Source organism: Thalassophryne amazonica, chromosome 17 (genome assembly GCF_902500255.1).
Source record: "Thalassophryne amazonica chromosome 17, fThaAma1.1, whole genome shotgun sequence".
Taxonomy (NCBI): domain Eukaryota; kingdom Metazoa; phylum Chordata; class Actinopteri; order Batrachoidiformes; family Batrachoididae; genus Thalassophryne; species Thalassophryne amazonica.
In genome coordinates this window covers 1,105,209-1,126,024 of record NC_047119.1, presented here as the reverse complement: position 1 = coordinate 1,126,024, position 20,816 = coordinate 1,105,209, and the positions used below count along the sequence as shown (strand labels likewise).

The 20,816-nt window shown below is 41.1% G+C and overlaps 1 protein-coding gene across 2 annotated transcripts in view; it reads right to left on the bottom strand.

Moving 5' to 3' along the window:
• The window catches only part of ogdhb (oxoglutarate (alpha-ketoglutarate) dehydrogenase b (lipoamide)), a 96,098-nt gene that overhangs the window by 38,187 nt on the left and 37,095 nt on the right, over positions 1–20,816 (bottom strand). Inside the window, exons 7-12 of one of the 2 annotated variants that reach the window (XM_034192416.1) lie at positions 13,598–13,744; positions 13,406–13,496; positions 8,085–8,264; positions 7,858–7,986; positions 1,416–1,595; positions 453–605 (exon numbers count right to left, since the gene is read on the bottom strand). In XM_034192416.1, coding sequence (XP_034048307.1) covers positions 453–605; positions 1,416–1,595; positions 7,858–7,986; positions 8,085–8,264; positions 13,406–13,496; positions 13,598–13,744 — 880 coding nt within the window. The remainder of the gene's footprint in view (positions 1–452; positions 606–1,415; positions 1,596–7,857; positions 7,987–8,084; positions 8,265–13,405; positions 13,497–13,597; positions 13,745–20,816) is intronic. The other variant, XM_034192417.1, reaches the window with a different exon arrangement.

The following is a 20,816-nucleotide window of genomic DNA, read 5'->3' as shown; positions in this document are numbered from 1 at the left end:
TTTCTTCCTGTGTGAAATAGTGTGGAAATGAATGCGCCTCAGCGGCTGAATGCTGTACCTTCCTCCCTGTACAGTGTATATTTGGTTATAATTTCCCTCACATTAAAGCTGACTGTCAGTACGAGTCTCTAGAAGCCTTTTTTTTCCTTGTTGTGCTACATGATCACACTCACATGCAGGCGTTTCGTCACTCTGTCTGTAGGTTGAACACGTCTGTGAGTGTTGCCGTTTCCCGTCACAGTAAAACCTGTTTGTTTCACTCAGCTCATAGAACTGAACCTCTTCCCTCACCTGCAGTTTGGAATTCTGCTCCTTTTAGATTACTCTAATGCTTTATGCTAAACAGGTTTTCTTTTTTCTGGTACAGCCCCCCCCCAAAAAAATTTAAATAAAAAAATCACATTTAACCATGTTACTGCTGTGACTTTCCGCTGTGCTTCAGGTTGCTGTACCTCGTAATATTGCCTTGTGACAACCCCTTCACTGATGTACTTTTCTGCAAACTTCTGCAGGACTCCTTTCTGTTTGTTGATCCTCTTGTACATCAGTGGCTGAGTGAACATGGGCTCATCCATCTCATTATGACCGTTACGCCTGTAACACACCTGAATGTAAACACAAAGAGTTAGACAGCTACGTATTTCTATATACTAAGAGACACCTGTATGTGTGTATGTGTCCCTCTCCTGTCCAAAAGGCACCTCAGTATTGAGCCAAACGTGGCACACATATACTTTGACATAAGCTATATAAACTTGTAAACTCTTCATTTTTTGCAAGTAACAGTAACACAGTTGTAGTAGTAGTAACAGTTGTCTGCTCTTGAGGCAGCTTTATTTGCACCCTAATAGTTGTCTGGTATCCGGGAGAGGTGGGAGGTGATAGCTTTGTTGGTGAAGATGAAGTTTTCATTTCAGCCTCTGAATCAAACCGGCACTGAGGCGGGTCATCAGCGAGTGTCTTTATAACACTACACTGACACTGAGTCATCATGTATATGAATGTCACAGAGATGTATGAGTTTAAGTCATTTCATTAAACTGATTGGCCGATAGCTCCTTAGCTCACCAGACACCGACAGAAAGAAGGAATGTTTTCTGAGAGACATTGCTAGTAATTTAAGATCTCTGGTGACCAGTTTGGAGAATAACATTCAAATCAGCTACATCCAATTTTGTCTGGAGAAGATAATGGATAATTGCAGATGGTAAAAGCATGTGGAAGGTTCCGGTCAGTGACTTCTTATAGTCCATCAGCGAGAGTTGATTAGTGTTTCAATGAGTTCAACATGGAATAAAGATCAAAAATTTCTGTGATTGACCTCAAATGTTTGCAGAGTTCCTCAGAAATGTCACACAAGATGAGACTCTGCATCAAGTACTTTTTTAGATGATGAGACACAAAGATAAACTTACCAGGTCTACAACCACATCTTTGTGGAAGGTGTTCCTCCACTCTGCTGCTACATTACAGACATACATCACGGCTTCAGGATCGTCAGCATTGACGTGAAATATGGGAGCATTTACCACTCTGGCAACATCTGTTGGGTAAGGAGAGGAACGCGCCATCCTGGGATCTGTGGTGAAGCCAATCTGTGTGAATAAGAACGTCAGGAGCCATCGTGAGTAAAAGAAAGAATACTGGCAACATTTCTGTTGTCGTTCAACTATCGTAATTACACAGAGCTAAACCACGGCAAACTCATTTACTGACCCATACTCCAACTGCTAATGTTTGAGGTTGTCAGCAAGTCTGATTGGTTTTACTTTATGTTTGGATGGATATTACCAACGTGTCCTGCCCTGCTGTCGCACCAACATCTGTACAGATGGCACTTTGCCAACTATTTTAGATGCAGCACTGCAAAAGGTTGAACTATTTTGCCAAAATCTCTGAATAATTTGGATTTCCATCCTATATGTTATGCTAGGACCTATGCCTGCTATATTGTGCAACAAAATATGAGTGCTTTAAAAGTTGGCACTGCACCATTTTAAAGCTATACCATCTTCAAATTTCATACAGTAAATACTGATGTGGACACCAATATTTAGATGGGATGAATGTGATTTAATGCTTTGTGGTACACCTTAATTGCTTTGTAGAATACATTTTATCAAGAAAACTATCATCAGTCAGTCTATATATTAAAGCCAAGTGTGTGTGTGTGTGTGTGTGTGTGTGTGTGTGTGTGTGTAGTGCAGCAGATAACTGAAACAATCATTCAAATGGCAATGCAAGCACCAAATTCAGCACAAATACTCATTAGACATTAACTCTTTTGAAAAACCCACTGGCCACTTGAATTTTCAATAGGCAGCCAAGTAGGAGTCAACTGAAAAATTACACAGGGGTCAAAAATTAAAAATGCTCCAATCAAATTGAAAACTATACCATATTATTTGTCTGATCATAATGATTCCAAAAAAGTTATAGTTTGGACTATCTACGACTGAATGTTCAGGAGTTATGGGGTAAAAAACAGCAAGAATGGTGACAAAGGTCAGTTTCAGTTTCAAACAATGTTGACATCCATTGGATTCTATGACATTTGACATATGTTACCCCATAACATGATAACTAAGGGTGACATGGTGCAAACTATTCCTCTGTGAACAATGGATGTTGATAATTAAATTCTGCCCACTCCACCAGAGGGCAGTAAATCATCACCTATATATTAAAAGCCAAGTAGTCTTTGTGTGTGTAACTTTGATCACGGAGAAACTGGGGAGAACTGACATTTGCCGTTTGGTATGTTTATGTATTTTGGGTCAAAAAATGGAAAGTTGATAGGAATAATATATTTGGAGAAATTAGGGATATTAGGTAACAATAGTGAACAATGGATGTTGATATCACCATGAATCAGTCCCTGGTAACCAGACAAGCTCTGAACTAAGGAAATATCTCAACCTTACAAGTTGCAAAACATGACATCAATTAAATGTGTCAAATAATGTTGTTGTTGTTGTCCATTTGGCTGCTCCCAATCTGTTCAGGGCCACCACAGTGGATAGATCCGCAATGGTACTTGGCACAAGTTTTACACCGGATGCCCTTCCTTACGCAACTCCAGTTTTACCTGGAGAAACACACACAGCCGCTGGTGTTCCAAAGAGGTCTCCCATCCACGTACTAACCAGATGCTGCACTGCTTAGCTTCTGAGATCTTACAGGATCAGACTGACACAGGGCAGACCGGCTGCAAATGTGTCAAATAATAAATACAGTTATTCACAAAACTTTCTCATTTTAATTTCCTGCACTTTCAGTTAAAATCATTACAGTAGTAGAGAAGCTTGAATCTTCGACTGGACTGGGTTGCTTGACGCGAGGACGTTTCGCTTCAAATCGCAGAAGCTTCCTCAGCTAAAATTCTTGCTCTGGTAGTCTGACTTCTGTCTGACTCTTGTAGAGAAGAATAAAACAGAAGCCAACAAAAGCTGGAGTTTTAAACCTAACCAGACCCCTCCTACTGAGAGGCAGACTGCTATAGGCTAGTGACTAAACAATAGCTCTAATTAGCACCTATTGTGCTCTAGTTAGTACCCTCCTAATGACAGGGCAGCTGTCTCTCCTAATGATGGGACGGAAGCCTCTCCTAATGGCATCCTTGACGACTCTCCTGATGACATGAATGACTCATTACCATGAACAAAAGACTGAAACTGCTTTGACCTGAGTACCCCATTGTAAACAGGGGACAAAGCGTGTCTCAGACCCCCTCCCTGGTTAAGGCTGGGTTTCAACTGTTTCACATAGAATGCCTCCTTGACCCCTCTCTCAAACCATTTCTTCTCTCTGGCTAAGATTTTAATTTCCTTGTCCTCAAACGTGTGGTTAGTGTCTTTAAGGTGGAGATGTACTGCAGACTGAGGTCCACTGGCGCCCTCTCTGCGGTGCTGGTATAGCCTTTTGTGTAAAGATTGCTTAGTCTCACCTATGTAGTGTTTGTTACAGTTTTCCTGACATCTGAATAGAATACACTACATTGGTCTGTTTGTAACTAGGGATCCTGTCCTTAGGGTGAACTAATTTCTGTCTCAAGGTGTTAAAAGGTTTAACGTAAACTGGGATTTTGTGCTGTCTGAAGATCCTCTGTAGTTTTTCCCCTACTCCTGCTAAATAAGGGAGAGACACTCCTCTTCTTCTTGTCTCCGTCTCCTGTCTATCTGGTCTCTTTGTTTTCTGGGACTTCTGCACTTTGTCCAGGGACCATCGTGGGTACCCACATACTGTGAGGGCTTTCCGGACAAGTTGTTGTTCTTTAGCCCTTCCCTCTGTAGTTGTGGGCACCTGTAGGGCTCTGTGTTGAAGAGTCCTGATCACCCCGAGCTTGTGTTCAAGGGGGTGGTTTGAGCCAAAGAGCAGATATTGGTCAGTGTGAGTGGGTTTCCTGTAAACCCCTGTCTGGAGCTGCCTGTTCTCTCCAATCATAACATCACAGTCCAAGAAGGCTAAATGGTTGTTTCTGGCATCCTCACGTGTGAACTTGATATTGGAATCCACTGAGTTGATGTGTTCTGTAAAGTCCTCAACCTCCTGTTGCTTGATTTTAACCCATGTGTCATCGACATATCTCAACCAGTGACTGATTATGATCAATCTATCTTTATTAGTTGGCTATGTACCACAGGCTTTTAAGGTGGCAGTAATTAAACCATTACTTAAAAAGCCATCACTTGACCCAGCTATCTTAGCTAACTATAGGCCAATCTCCAACCTTCCTTTTCTCTCAAAAATTCTTGAAAGGGTAGTTGTACGAGGTCTGTCCATAAAGTATCGTACCTTTTTATTTTTTTTTAAACTATATGGATTTGATTCACATGTTTTCACGTCAGACAAGCTTGAACCCTTATGCGCATGCGTGAGTTTTTCCACGCCTGTCGGTGATGTCATTTGCCTGTGAGCACGCCTTGTGGAAGGAGTGGTCCCGCCCCGTCGTCGGATTTTCATTGTCGGGAAATGGCGGAATGATTTGGGTTTTTTTTTCCATCAGAATTTTTTCAGAAGCTGTTAGAGACTGGCACCTGGAAACCATTCGAAAAATTTATCTGGCTTTCAGTGAAAATTTTACGGGCTTCACAGAGAATAAGGACTTTAACTACAGGTTTAAGGATGGCCCACAATGGCGCTCGGCGCGCCGCGCTCCGAGCCGCGACGACAGGCATGAACCACCGGATCATTTCTAAATGGATGGCTGTGTGGAGCTGGAACCGTCGTGTGCACTTTCTCTGGTTATCACAAGAGCTGGACATCAACCATTTTCCGGCAGATTTCACTTTTAACAAGAGATTTTGTCATGGAAAGCCGAGCGGAGGCTTCGCGCGTCACAACCGATTCGCTGTTCGAGCGAGACAAAGAACGCCTCCGTTTCGGCGTGCCAGAGGACAAGTTCAGACATCTTTGCTTAATTACAGTATTTGCTCATTTTGAAATGGATGCCTGCAACACGTTTCAAAAAACCTGGGACAGTGGTATGTTTACCTTTTGCTTTTCTGGCCATTGGGGAAAAGCAAAAACAGTCACGCAACAGTATGACTTTTAAAAGTGTTTTGAAGGCTCATTCTGGTTCGATTTCTTTTTTGAGGTAAAGTAAAGGGTATGTATGGTGGAATATGCCCACAGCCAGAGACAGTGCAGCATGTCCTCATGTACTGTAATACATACTTCTCTCAGAGTTTAGAAGAACAGGCCTCTCTGTAGTTTCTGTAGGACATATTTTAGCCATGAGGTCAAGTGGGAGGGGAAGTGTTGGCTTTTTAAATACTTGAAAGACACTGGACCCATCAAGAGGATTTAGTGCTGCTATAACAGACTGATGCAGAAGGTGGCAGCAATGCAACAATAAGGATGCCAGCTGCCGTTAAATGCCACAGAAGAAGAGAGGTGTGCTTGATTTGTTCACAAGGCTATGTTTTGAGGATGGAGAATATTTCCGCATTTACAAAATGCTACAAAAAAACACAAAAAATAAATAAAAGTTCTTAATTAACTCATATTTGTAGTCAGTCTGGGTTAATCGTGGGACCCATTGATTGTGCAGCTAAGATAATGTTAGACAATTAAACTGGTGCATTAAACAACATAGAAGAAGAGAGGGCGCATTTGATTTTATTCACTGGGACGTTTTGAGAAGGAGCGGCCAACCCTGTAATCAAAATAAAGGTTTCAAAATAAATGTTTTGAAAATTAATTTCTAAAATTTTCGTAATAAAGGATGCACAACATCGTGCCATGCACAAGCCATGTTTGAAAGCTGAGGCGGATCTGACAAACAGTCAGAGAGACATGCTAATCACATACACAGACGCTTCTTGCTTTATAGATAGACTTACAATCATGCATACTTTGATGTTGTGTTGCTAACTGGGACATTAAATAACGTGCAATATGTCCTTTAATCTCTCTGCTGCTCGTTGCTTGAGCTGGACATCAGCCTGCCATGTATCACTTAACATCAACTCAATGTATAGCCACTTGCGCTTGTTGTTCATGGACTTTACTTATCTTCTTTTTTGAACTTGGTCTTTGTACCTGGACATTTTCTGGCAGGGTTCAGTTAGATTTTTAGTAACAGATTTGTTGTTCTCCTAATCCAGTCAAATGCTAAAGTCCAGTCCAAATCACATGGAGCTATCAGTGAGAATTTGTGTCACAATGACATTGTCTGATAGGAGTTCTTTGTTTTGCATGCAGACGAAACTCATCACAAATTTATCTTCATGGCCTCAGGCAAAAAAGCAAATGTATTTCAGAAAACCACAAAGTAGCAGTAAAAGTCCAAGATCTAAGATTTATTTGATGCACACAAAAAGAATCTTTCCCTCAAAAAAATAATCCACTCACCTGGCAGGTGTGGCATATCAAGATGCTGATTAAACAGCATGATTATTGCACACATGCCTTGGACTAGTCAAAATAAAAGGCCACTCGAAAATGTGCAGTTTTATCACACAATACAATCTCACATCATAAGCTTCGAGGGAGTGTGCAGTTGGTACGCTGACTGCAGTAGTGGGGCAGCGCGGTCTCATTTGAACCCCTGTGTGATATCGCGAGATTTGACCACCTCCGGGGACAACCCTGCACAAACAAAGCATCACTTCACGTGGAAAGATGGTGTACTGTTTTGTTTTTAGCTGCAATCTCCAAAGCAGTCAAGAAAAGTGCAGTTTTTTCATTTTCCAGTGGAAAAGAGAAGACGAGGCAAATGGGAGACGTTTTAGCTGACACAGCTAACCAGAGTAGCTCCGTTCTGTCGCCTGCTCAACCGCCTTGACATGTTTGAGCTTGGGGTCATAAACAAACTGCAACACATGTCCACTTTCCACGGTATCGACACTTTTTCTTTGCATTTTCACTTTGTTTGTGTGTAATTTGCCCAAAAACTCAAGAGTGTGTTTAATCAGCATCTTGATGTGCCACACCTGCCATGTGGATGGATTATATTGACAAAGTCCTCATTTAATTTCACAAATTTGTGATCAAAATTGAAGGAAAATAATATTTTTGTGTGACCAGACAAAGTCATAGACCTTTTGCTTCAACTTACAAAAAGTCAGGGAACACAATTTTTGTATATGTTGTGAGAGCTCGTAATATCGTAACGGATAAAACATGCTATTATAATTTAAATTACTTTAACGATATTTGTTTTCTTTTTGGCCATTTTCTGAGAACGAGTCCAATTAATTTGGTTAGCTGAGCGTATCGGCCTCCAAAAACAAGCATTAACCTGCCAACCCAGAGGCCTCGGTTTCACCAGAGGTACACGTTCCTATGGTTCTCTGTGCAGCTTTCCTGAAAGTCTTTCCTTCAGGATTGTACAGACACAACCAAAGTATGTACCTGGTTATTGACAACCACATGTATGGTACCATGGGTTGTGTAAGACGGCAGGTCGGACAGGTGGAAAGTCTCATAGACTACACCCTGGCCCGCAAATGCAGCATCACCATGAAGCAGGACAGACATAATCTGCAAAATGAATCATCACGTTACAAATATGATGTAAAAATAAGTAAGCCACTTTATATGAAATAAAAAAAGAAAAAAAAATCTAACTAGATGTGTACCCTCTTGCCCTCAGTATCTCCAGAGTAGAACTGCTCAGCCTTGGTCTTTCCTTGAACCACTGGGTCCACTGCTTCCAGGTGGGAGGGGTTTGCCATGAGTGACATTGTGATGTACCGATCACTGACCCGGTTAAACCATTGGTGATACATCCCCAGGTGATACTTCACATCACCAGAACCCTAAGGTCAGAAAATTGTGGAAGAAAGGCTTACCAACTGAGAGAGTATTCAGCAATAAGTACTCAGCAATTGTAAACCATTTGGAGTTGATTATTACGTCTGCGAAGGAGATAATAAAATCATCGGCGTTTATTTATTTGTCTGACTGCCTGCCTGTCTGTCTGTTAGCAGGATTACATCAAAACTACTGCAGTGATTTTGACAAAACCTTCACCACAGATACATAATTAGGCCATGGAAGAACCCACCGAATTTTGGAGGTGATCTGGATCTGGATTTGAATTCTGGACCAGTGTTTCACTTTATATAGGCTTTGAAGGATCACGTCAAAACTAATTCAATTTCAATTCAATTTATTTTCATTTATATAGCGCCAAGTCACAGCAAAGTTGGCTCAAGGTGCTTCACACAAGTAAGGTCTAACCTTAATAACCCCCAGAGCAAGAACACAGGAGACAGTGGGAAGGAAAAACTCCCTCTGAGGAAGAAACCTCAAGCAGACCAGACTCAAAGGGGTGACCCTCTGCGTGGGCCATGATACGGGGGGGGGGGGGGGGGGGGGGGGGGTCCTGTCTATAATAGACGGGATCTATTATCTGTTTCTTAAATCCTCCAAACCGTGACTATCCAGGGTTGGGACCAGGAAGCAGAGTTGTAGTCTTACACACCTCTCTGCAGCTTCTCTCCCCCTGCCATCCCCTCATTACCCCATCCCCGTAGAGACGGTGCCTGCTCCCAGACCACCAATAACCAGCAAAAATCTATTTAAGCATAAAAATTAAAAAAGAAAAAATAATATAGCACCTTCAACTGCACCACATACTAAAACAGTTAAATGTGGTCTATTAAACATTAGGTCTCTCTCTTCTAAGTCCCTGTTGGTAAATGATATAATAATTGATCAACATATTGATTTATTCTGCCTAACAGAAACCTGGTTACAGCAGGATGAATATGTTAGTTTAAATGAGTCAACACCCCCGAGTCACACTAACTGTCAGAATGCTCGTAGCACGGGCCGGGGCGGAGGATTAGCAGCAATCTTCCATTCCAGCTTATTAATTAATCAAAAACCCAGACAGAGCTTTAATTCATTTGAAAGCTTGTCTCTTAGTCTTGTCCATCCAAATTGGAAGTCCCAAAAACCAGTTTTATTTGTTATTATCTATCGTCCACCTGGTCGTTACTGTGAGTTTCTCTGTGAATTTTCAGACCTTTTGTCTGACTTAGTGCTTAGCTCAGATAAGATAATTATAGTGGGTGATTTTAACATCCACACAGATGCTTAGAATGACAGCCTCAACACTGCATTTAATCTATTATTAGACTCTATTGGCTTTGCTCAAAAAGTAAATGAGTCCACCCACCACTTTAATCATATCTTAGATCTTGTTCTGACTTATGGTATGGAAATAGAAGACTTAACAGTATTCCCTGAAAACTCCCTTCTGTCTGATCATTTCTTAATAACATTTACATTTACTCTGATGGACTACCCAGCAGTGGGGAATAAGTTTCATTACACTAGAAGTCTTTCAGAAAGCGCTGTAACTAGGTTTAAGGATATGATTCCTTCTTTATGTTCTCTAATGTCATATACCAACACAGTGCAGAGTAGCTACCTAAACTCTGTAAGGGAGATAGAGTATCTCGTCAATAGTTTTACATCCTCATTGAAGACAACTTTGGATGCTGTAGCTCCTCTGAAAAAGAGAGCTTTAAATCAGAAGTGTCTGACTCCATGGTATAACTCACAAACTCGTAGCTTAAAGCAGATAACCCGTAAGTTGGAGAGGAAATGGCGTCTCACTAATTTAGAAGATCTTCACTTAGCCTGGAAAAAGAGTCTGTTGCTCTATAAAAAAGCCCTCCGTAAAGCTAGGACATCTTTCTACTCATCACTAATTGAAGAAAATAAGAACAACCCCAGGTTTCTTTTCAGCACTGTAGCCAGGCTGACAAAGAGTCAGAGCCCTATTGAGCTGAGTATTCCATTAACTTTAACTAGTAATGACTTCATGACTTTCTTTGCTAACAAAGTTTGAACTATTAGAGAAAAAATTACTCATAACCATCCCAAAGACGTATCGTTATCTTTGGCTGCTTTCAGTGATGCCGGTATTTGGTTAGACTCTTTCTCTCCGATTGTTCTGTCTGAGTTATTTTCATTAGTTACTTCATCCAAACCATCAACATGTTTATTAGACCCCATTCCTACCAGGCTGCTCAAGGAAGCCCTACCATTATTTAATGCTTCGATCTTAAATATGATCAATCTATCTTTGTTAGTTGGCTATGTACCACAGGCTTTTAAGGTGGCAGTAATTAAACCATTACTTAAAAAGCCATCACTTGACCCAGCTATCTTAGCTAATTATAGGCCAATCTCCAACCTTCCTTTTCTCTCAAAAATTCTTGAAAGGGTAGTTGTAAAACAGCTAACTGATCCTCTGCAGAGGAATGGTCTATTTGAAGAGTTTCAGTCAGGTTTTAGAATTCATCATAGTACAGAAACAGCATTAGTGAAGGTTACAAATGATCTTCTTATGGCCTCGGACAGTGGACTCATCTCTGTGCTTGTTCTGTTAGACCTCAGTGCTGCTTTTGATACTGTTGACCATAAAATTTTATTACAGAGATTAGAGCATGCCATAGGTATTAAAGGCACTGCGCTGCAGTGGTTTGAATCATATTTGTCTAATAGATTACAATTTGTTCATGTAAATGGGGAATCTTCTTCACAGACCAAAGTTAATTATGGAGTTCCACAAGGTTCTGTGCTAGGACCAATTTTATTCACTTTATACATGCTTCCCTTAGGCAGTATTATTAGACGGTATTGCTTAAATTTTCATTGTTACGCAGATGATACCCAGCTTTATCTATCCATGAAGCCAGAGGACACACACCAATTAGCTAAACTGCAGGATTGTCTTACAGACATAAAGACATGGATGACCTCTAATTTCCTGCTTTTAAACTCAGATAAAACTGAAGTTATTGTACTTGGCCCCACAAATCTTAGAAACATGGTGTCTAACCAGATCCTTACTCTGGATGGCATTACCCTGACCTCTAGTAATACTGTGAGAAATCTTGGAGTCATTTTTGATCAGGATATGTCATTCAAAGCGCATATTAAACAAATATGTAGGACTGCTTTTTTTCATTTACGCAATATCTCTAAAATCAGAAAGGTCTTGTCTCAGAGTGATGCTGAAAAACTAATTCATGCATTTATTTCCTCTAGGCTGGACTATTGTAATTCATTATTATCAGGTTGTCCTAAAAGTTCCCTAAAAAGCCTTCAGTTAATTCAAAATGCTGCAGCTAGAGTACTGACGGGGACTAGAAGGAGAGAGCATATCTCACCCATATTGGCCTCTCTTCATTGGCTTCCTGTTAATTCTAGAATAGAATTTAAAATTCTTCTTCTTACTTGTAAGGTTTTGAATAATCAGGTCCCATCTTATCTTAGGGACCTCGTAGTACCATATCACCCCAATAGAGCGCTTCGCTCTCAGACTGCAGGCTTACTTGTAGTTCCTAGGGTTTGTAAGAGTAGAATGGGAGGCAGAGCCTTCAGCTTTCAGGCTCCTCTCCTGTGGAACCAGCTCCCAATTCAGATCAGGGAGACAGACACCCTCTCTACTTTTAAGATTAGACTTAAAACTTTCCTTTTTGCTAAAGCTTATAGTTAGGGCTGGATCAGGTGACCCTGAACCATCCCTTAGTTATGCTGCTATAGATGTAGACTGCTGGGGGGTTCCCATGATGCACTGTTTCTTTCTCTTTTTGCTCTGTATGCACCACTCTGCATTTAATCATTAGTGATTGATCTCTGCTCCCCTCCACAGCATGTCTTTTTCCTGGTTCTCTCCCTCAGCCCCAACCAGTCCCAGCAGAAGACTGCCCCTCCCTGAGCCTGGTTCTGCTGGAGGTTTCTTCCTGTTAAAAGGGAGTTTTTCCTTCCCACTGTAGCCAAGTGCTGCTCACAGGGGGTCGTTTTGACCGTTGGGGTTTTACATAATTATTGTATGGCCTTGCCTTACAATATAAAGCGCCTTGGGGCAACTGTTTGTTGTGATTTGGCGCTATATAAAAAAATTGATTGATTGATTGATTGATTGATCTGAAATAGACTATCTACTTCATGACCATTACAGAAGAAGACACACACTCCCACTTGTGGATGGAGCCGCACCTCAGAAAGACAGGAAAAAACAGCATCAGGCAGCAGACAGACAACAAATACAGTATAATTTGTCAGCATTAAGCAACAAGAAAAATAGAAGAAATACTAAGGTGATCGCCGGCCACTAGCCCTGTTTTATTGACGCAGGGAGATCATTCCACAGAACAGGGGCACGATAAGAGAAAGCTCTGTGACCCACAGACTTCTTATTCACCCTCGAAACACAAACTAGTTCTGCATCCTGAGAACGCAAAGCCCGGGCCGGTACGTAAGGTTTAATTAGGTAAGCTAGGTAGGGAGGTGCCAGTCTGTGAACAATTTTATAGACTAGTAGCAGAACCTTAAAATCTGATCTCACTTGGACAGGAAGCCAGTGAAGAGATGCCAAAATGGGTGTAATGTGGTCAAACTTTCTGCTTCGTGTCAAAAGTCTGGCAGCAGCATTTTGAACCAACTGGAGACCCCTAATGCTGGACTGCAGTAAACCAGAAAATAGAACATTGCAGTAGTCCAATCTAGAAGAGATAAACGCATTAATCAGGGTCTCAATCTTCACTATATTTCACAGGTGGAAGAAAGCAGTCCTTGTCATACTTCATGGATTCTCAACAAATTTTCCCCAGAGACAGATATTTGGGTATGGAAGACTCCACTGAATTTTGGAGATGATCCGGATCCGGTTTCTTAAGCAAGATATCACTTTATATAGGCTTTGAAAGATTATGTAAAAAACAAAACAAAAAAAAACTACTTCACAGATTCTCAACAATGTTTCACCACAGATAGATATTAGGGTATGGAAGACTCCAGTGAATTTTGGAGGTGATCTGAATCAGGATTGGTGGACGTCAGAAATCTCGCACTGTTCTCTTGTTAATTATAATTTAGTGGGCAGAATGTGGTATAATTAGAATCTACATTTAGTCTCTGTGTGTAATATTCAAACCTCATCCGCAGCCTCCAGTTTGGAGTCAAACTGGCAGAAAATTTGTTCAAGGTCCTTCCGGATCACATTAGCCAGAACATTCAGCCTTCCTCTGAGGAGACACAGCATGGAGAAATACATGCATCAGGGACAAACATTCTGTTTTTATGGTGTTTTAGTGGAACTGTAGCCAATTGTCACATGGTATCATACCTGTGAGGCATTCCGATGATGACACTGTCCACTCCACTCTGACTGGACTTGTCGATGATCGTCTTGAGGGCAGGGATAAGGGATTCACAGCCTTCCAAGCCAAATCGTTTCTCTGATGGGCACTTCCTCTGGAGGAACTCCTCAAACCTGTAAACAGGGAGTGATGCTACTACTTTACATTGTGGAATCTCTTCAACAGTTAAAAACAAACAAAACAAAAAACTTTGTTCTACTTGAAGGAGACAAGGGAATGAAGACACGAAGACACTATGAAAAGTCTGGAGGAGTTACAAGCTTCAGACAGTGGCATCTCTGCATACTCTACACTGTAAAAAAAAAAAAAAAAAAAAAAAAAAATCAATGGGAAGCTGTGGCTGCCAGAATAATTTTGTAAAAAATGCAATAAAACAATGTAAATGTCTTTCCCAGACAATAAGTACATTTTACAGTACAAAACTGTTGTAATTTACAAAAAATGACATTGTAAAGCAGGAAACTGAAATTCTTCTTTCTTGCTGAATTAACATGCTGCTTTTAAACTAAAGATTTCTGTAAAATTTATATGCAGTTGACTTTTACTGTACCAAATTCTCTGAGATTTCTCCCATTATGTTTGGGGTCATGACAGGAAGCTAAATATGAGATCTACGTGTTTACTTGGGTTTTGTCACAACTCCAGTTGTACAACCCCAATTCCATTGGAGCATTGTGTAAAATGTAAATAAAAACAGAATACAATGATTTTCAAATCCTCTTCAACCTATATTCAATTGAATACACCACAAAGACAAGATATTTAATGTTCAAACTGATAAACTTTATTGTTTTTGTACAAATATCTGCTAATTTTGAAATGGATGGACTAATCTCTTGTACTTCCTGATGTACTCTCTCCACGTTATCAAGCTTTTTCTCTCTTTCATTTTCTGCATTCATCAGCTCCTCAAAATATTCCCTCCACTTTCTCAACACTCTCCCCACTTGTCAGCACATTACCATCTGCAACTTTTACTTAACCTGCTACATATCTCTTCCAGCTTGGTCCCTTTGTCTGGCCAATTTGTACAAGTCCTTTTCTCCTTCCTTACTATTCAACCTCTTGTACAGCTCTCTAGATGCCATTTCCTTTGCTTTTGCCACTTCTCTTTCGCCTTACGTCACATCTCCTTATACTCCTATCTGCTTTCTCCATCTCTCTATCCCAATTTTTTCACCAACCTCTTTCTCTTTATGCTTTCCTGAAGACCCCTTCACACATAACACGAAGTTGGCTGAGTCAGGCTGAAACAGGGTATTAGGTAATATCTGTGCCAATTCCTTATTTTATGTTAGTTATCAAGTATTTGCTCCATCACACATGTGCAAGTTTCAGATAAAGGGAGGGCTCCCCTTGTCTGTAGGGAACCAGCAAGATTAAGATTGTGAGACTAAAACACACTCACTGTAACAACCACATTGTTTTGTATAAAAGTGTTGTGCCAGCCATGTTTGACATCTTTCACAAGATGGAGTCTGTCTGTGGAGACCCGGGCCTGGTTTTCAACGTGACGTTCAGTGAATTCAAACTGAGGAATATATCAATTTGGCTCTTTGTAAGGGGTAGTATATTACATAAAGAACCGAGAGACAAAATTACAATTGGTGTGTGTGACCCGTAAATCTGTTCCCGGCAAATGACGACGGACCATACGATTTTTTACAACCAATGAAAAAGTCGCTTTGATGATTGGGTGAGCAGAAAACCTGTTATAATCGAATTTCTGCAATACTGACTACTGTAAAATTGATGTTGGTTATATTAAAGTGATGGCTTGCATCCAAATTTTCTGTAGTTAAATTAGAGAGCTGTTGAAAGTCACTGTGGAATTTTTTTCTCTTTCCTTTTTCTCTGATATTTACAGTAATTTTATTAGTTGGGGAAAAGTTGGTTCGTTGGTCCAGCCGATGCTGAGGAGGAGGGCTTGAAGCGAGGGAGAGTGTTACTACGATGAGGGATGAATTATCAAGGACTGAATCACCTTGGCAATAAGTCTCGACTGTTTGTTATTTTTCATGATGTGGGGTGGCCACCAGAGGGCGCCTGGGGTTGCTACACCTGGTTTGTTATTGAATCTGAGACTTTGCATTTTCATCAGTAAGTTGTTCTCGACTACAGATCTACCGTGCAAACTCAAAATTTACATTTGAACTGTTACATTTATGCTTTGGTGCACAACATTAGACATGGAGGTGCACATTTTTTTCAGTTTCAATTTATTTTCATTTATATAGCGCCAAATCACAACAAAGTTGCTTCAAGGTGCTTCACACAAGTAAGGTCTAACTTTACCAACCCCCAGAGCAACAGTGGTAATCTAGGTAGGGAGGTGCCAGTCCATGAACAATTTTACAGACTAGTAGCAGAACCTTAAAATTTGATCTCACTGGGACAGGAAGCCAGTGAAGAGACGCCAAAATGGGTGTAATGTGGTTGAACTTTCTGCTTCATGTCAAAAGTCTGGCTGCAGCATTTTGAACTAATTGGAGACCCCTAATGCTGGACTGCGGTAAACCAATAAATAGAACATTGCAGTAGTCCAATCTAGAAGAGATAAATGCATGGATCAGGGTCTCAGCATCAGCCATAGACAGGATGGGACGAATCTTTGCTATATTTTGCACGTGGAAGAAAGCAGTCCTAGTAATATCTCTAATGTGGAGGCCAAAGGACAACGTAGGATCAAAAATTACCCCAAGGTTCCTCACTTTGTCAGTGTGATGTATGACACACGAGCCGAGGCTGAGCGTTAACTGGTCAAATTGATGCCGATGTCTCACTGGACCAAGAACCATCATTTCAGTCTTATCAGAGTTTAAAAGTAGGAAGTTTCTAGACATCCAACTTCTCACTGATGCAAGGCAATCTTCTAAGGATTTTGTGTGAACGAGATTACCAGCAGTTATCAGCATGTTGTTGGGAAAGTGTAGTGACACGGACCCACAACAGGGGGCGTAAATGAATGGACAATGAAAGAGTCGAATATGAACACTTTACTGTTGTGAATGAGCACAACCACAATACAGAGGAATGTGAAATTTTGCAAACAGTCAATCACAAGGGTGACGTGTGGGCAGGCTCGAGGATAGAAGACGTCTGTCCTGAGAAGAACCAGAACCACACGATTTCCTCCGCCACCGAACCCGGAGAATACTGGAGCCGCCAAGTCCCGAATCCCCAGGTGGCCACCGTCTCCGAATGTCAGATCTGGTACTGCTGGCAAGGAGCAGAAACAATAAGATGTGGGTGTGTGCACACCCAGTAACAACAATGGTGGAGATTCCACCTCCACCTCTCATCCACACTCGTGCAGCTCCTGTCACACAGCACTTATCTGGTGGGGTGTAAAGCGAAGCTGTCGCCGGTCACACCAATCTCCAGATAATGCACTCCACAGGAAAAACAGCTGCAAAAATGAGTTTACTAAACACAGTTAGTTATACGGCTGAGATTATTACCTTCACAGGTCGATGATATCTCGGCAATGAGGTGGAGATGACGTCCGGGTTTTATGGAGTGAGATGATGTAGTGTGGATGGGTGACAGCTGTCAAGAGATAATGAGTGACAGCTGTCACCCCCGGCTGTGTCCGTGGCGGCAGCGCCCTCTCTAACTAACTATCAACAGCATAGCAGTGAAAGGTAACCCCAAAGCGCTGCAATATGTGCCCAAGGGGTGCTATATAAAGGGAGAAAAGCAGGGGGCCTAAGATGGACCCCTGTGGAACCCCAAATTTCATGTCACTAAGTTTAGAGGTAGTGTTACTGTACAAAACACAGTGAGAACGACTGGTCAAGTATGACGTCAGCCATGCAAGGGCACTCCCAGTAATCCCAAAATTATTTTCCAGCCTATCAAGTAGAATATGATGATCCACTGTATCAAATGCAGCACTGAGATCTAACAGCAACAGAACCGTAGTGGTGTCCGAATCCATTGTAAGCAGAAGATCATTCACCACTTTAGTGAGAGCCGTCTCTGTGGAATGATATTTTCTAAAAGCAGACTGCAGTGGCTCAAAGAGATTATTCTCAGTAAGATAGTCTACAAGCTGCCGTGACACCACTTTTTCCAGAATTTTAGAGAAAAATGATAGATTTGATATCGGCCGATAGTTTGTCAATACACTAGGGTCAAGATTAGGTTTCTTAAGTAATGGTTTAATCACTGCATATTTGAAACATTTAGGAACAGATCCAGAAGTTAATGAAAGATTAATAATTTCCAGCATAGTCGGCCCAAGAGTGGACCACAGGTCCTTAAACAGTTTTGTTGGTATAGGATCAAATAAACAGGTTGTGCTTTTTGTGTGGATGGCATGGTTTTGGGTCGAACGCTCCTTTACAATGCCGGGGGTGCTAGCTTCTGTATGTTGCCTGGCACTGGTGTGGACGGGCCCCTGGCAAATGGCTGATGTAGCCACACGGTATCCATGGGGCGGGGTGTGTGTGTGTGTGTTGAATAATTATTTACAATAATTCAATTTCATTGTTTAATTGCTACTAACCAGCTCCATAAAAAGACAGACATGTCAAATATTATTTTTAGTACCCATATTAGATAAAGGAATAATTCAGATTATATCTTTGGTGTATATAATATGCAGACGTCACAGATGGAGACCAAAATCTTACCAGAGGCATAATAATTTGTGGGACTTATTTGGATGTTTGTTATAGCATGACTGTATTAGTACAATTTCAAAATTATTGGGGATGCTTAAAAGGACACATTTATCTTGGTACAGCAAAGTAATGGATGGAACTGCATGGGGATATACCACCAAGTTAGTGAAGGTTTGTGCTGATTTATATTGGTATTGAGGGGGACATATATTAAAACATACCCTTCCAGAAGATTGGAATGGAATATCCACCATCATTTCCTTATTGCTCCATTAACTACTATTAATATGATGGGAAGGGACGTAATTCAGTTGGGATTATAAGGTAAAAAGGAGGCATGCTAGTATTTTACATATAGTATTTGAAAAATATGCTAGTTCAGTACTTAGGGGGTGCCTCACACACACACACACACACACACACACACACACACACACACACACACACACACACACACACACACACACACACACACACACACACACACACACACACACTCTCATCTTCAACTGCTTAGTCCAATCAATGGTCGCGGGGGGCTGCAGCCTATCCCAGCAGTCATAGAGCGTGAGGCGGGGTTCACCCAGGACAGGATGCTAGTCTGTCTCAGGGCCACAAACAGACAAACAAACACATTCACACCTACTCGCACACCTATGGACAATTTAAAGATCTCAATCCACCTAACCCGAGATGTCTTTGGACGTTGGAGGAAACCGGAGCCCCCAGAGGAAACCCACGCAAACATGGGGAGAACATGCAAACTCCACACAGAAAGGCCACAGGTGGGAATTGAACCCATGACCTTCTTGCTGTGAGGCAACAGTGCTAACCACTAAGCCACCGTGCTGCCCTAGGGGGGTGCCTAGTGAATTTAAATTGTGGTTCTAAATTGCAAAAAATTGTGGATGGAATCAAATGTCTTTATTTCAATGTGCAATGAATAATCTGACCAGAGACGCTGTGACTGGACTATATGAATAATTCTCAGTTGATGGCTCATATAGTCATTCTGTTAAAATAAAAGGGAATATTCTACATATTTGGTTAAGAGTGTTTTAAATTTCTTCCAAACAATATTGTATTTGACGGCCCTGTAACCAGAGCCCTGACGGGACTAAAGACGTGCTGAGGGATTGGCTATGAATTTGGTATCAATAACTAATAGTTGACAGAGTTAGTAGAACATGCTGATGGGTGGTTGGTCTGGTACCTTGATTTTATTTCATTCAAACTGACTTGACTTTAGCAGTACCTGTACTGGTCTTGTGTATAAGACATTTGTCTTTCAAATGCATCACCAGTGCCTTAGACACCAAATTAGGGTACTGTCACCCTATCAAATGTTACAGCACTCTTAACAAAACGATACCAATAATCTCCCCTCCTGAGGCAACCAATTTGGAAGAGGACCTGGAAGAAGATGAAAAAGAAGACTGATATATAGGTCACTATACTTTTTTGGAGATGAATTCTGTTTTTTTTTTTTTCTTTTATCAGTTTGATTCACTGATACACTGTGTAGATTTTACTGTAAGTAACACTGTTTATACACCATTGGGGGTGCAGGATTATGGGGCATTTGTTTCGTCTAAAAGGGGGATTAGCTAGTGTACCTATAATTTGATTTACCTGTACCTGGAGAAACTCTGACATCACACACTTGCATTAATCTTTTGATATATTATGACATGTTGCAAGTGACCAAAGAAGACTGTCATGATTTTGGCCTGATCAGGGTGCTGAGCCCATTTTTTCCCCCTTTCTGTTGTTTTCTTTCTGCCCCAGCTTTGATTTATTAGCTGTTTATTTTCATCATGGTTTTTTCTCTTGTGCGTTTCGTTGTCACTTTTCTTTGTTACTTTTTATGTTAGCCATTGTCTAGTTCTGTGCAGCCGGTTTGTGGTTTCATTGTTTATCATTTGCTTTTATATGTTTATTTTGATTGTTCTCATTTCTGTTGTCCTTTTACAGTAGTGTTCAGAATAATAGTAGTGCTATGTGACTAAAAAGATTAATCCAGGTTTTGAGTATATTTCTTATTGTTACATGGGAAACAAGGTACCAGTAGATTCAGTAGATTCTCACAAATCCAACAAGACCAAGCATTCATGATATGCACAGCCACCACATATTTGCCAGTTTGTCGTTGCTCTTAGCACACATTCCAGCCTTTTTGTATCAAGTCCTGATTTGTCTCGCCGTGTACCTGATTCTTGTTCTGTGTTCCTTGACTGCACCTTTTGTCTCACCCCATATGTCAGTGTTTGCTTGTGCCTCAGACCCCTGCCTGGAGATGACTGCGTTTTTGTCTTACCCTGTTTGTACCTCTGCTCTGCTGCCTGACAACTTGTGTACCAAACCCCAGGCTGGAATAAACACTACTGCTTGTACTCCAAAGCTTGGTCTTGGAGTTTGTATTGTGGGTCCACCCTCTCCGGGTGCTGGGCTCCCGACCGCCCTGACAAAGACGTTAAGAGGGATTGATGACCACTCCATCAGTGTGGATAACCTGTATAATTTTATAGTTGTTTGTGTTTTATTATGGCCATTTGGA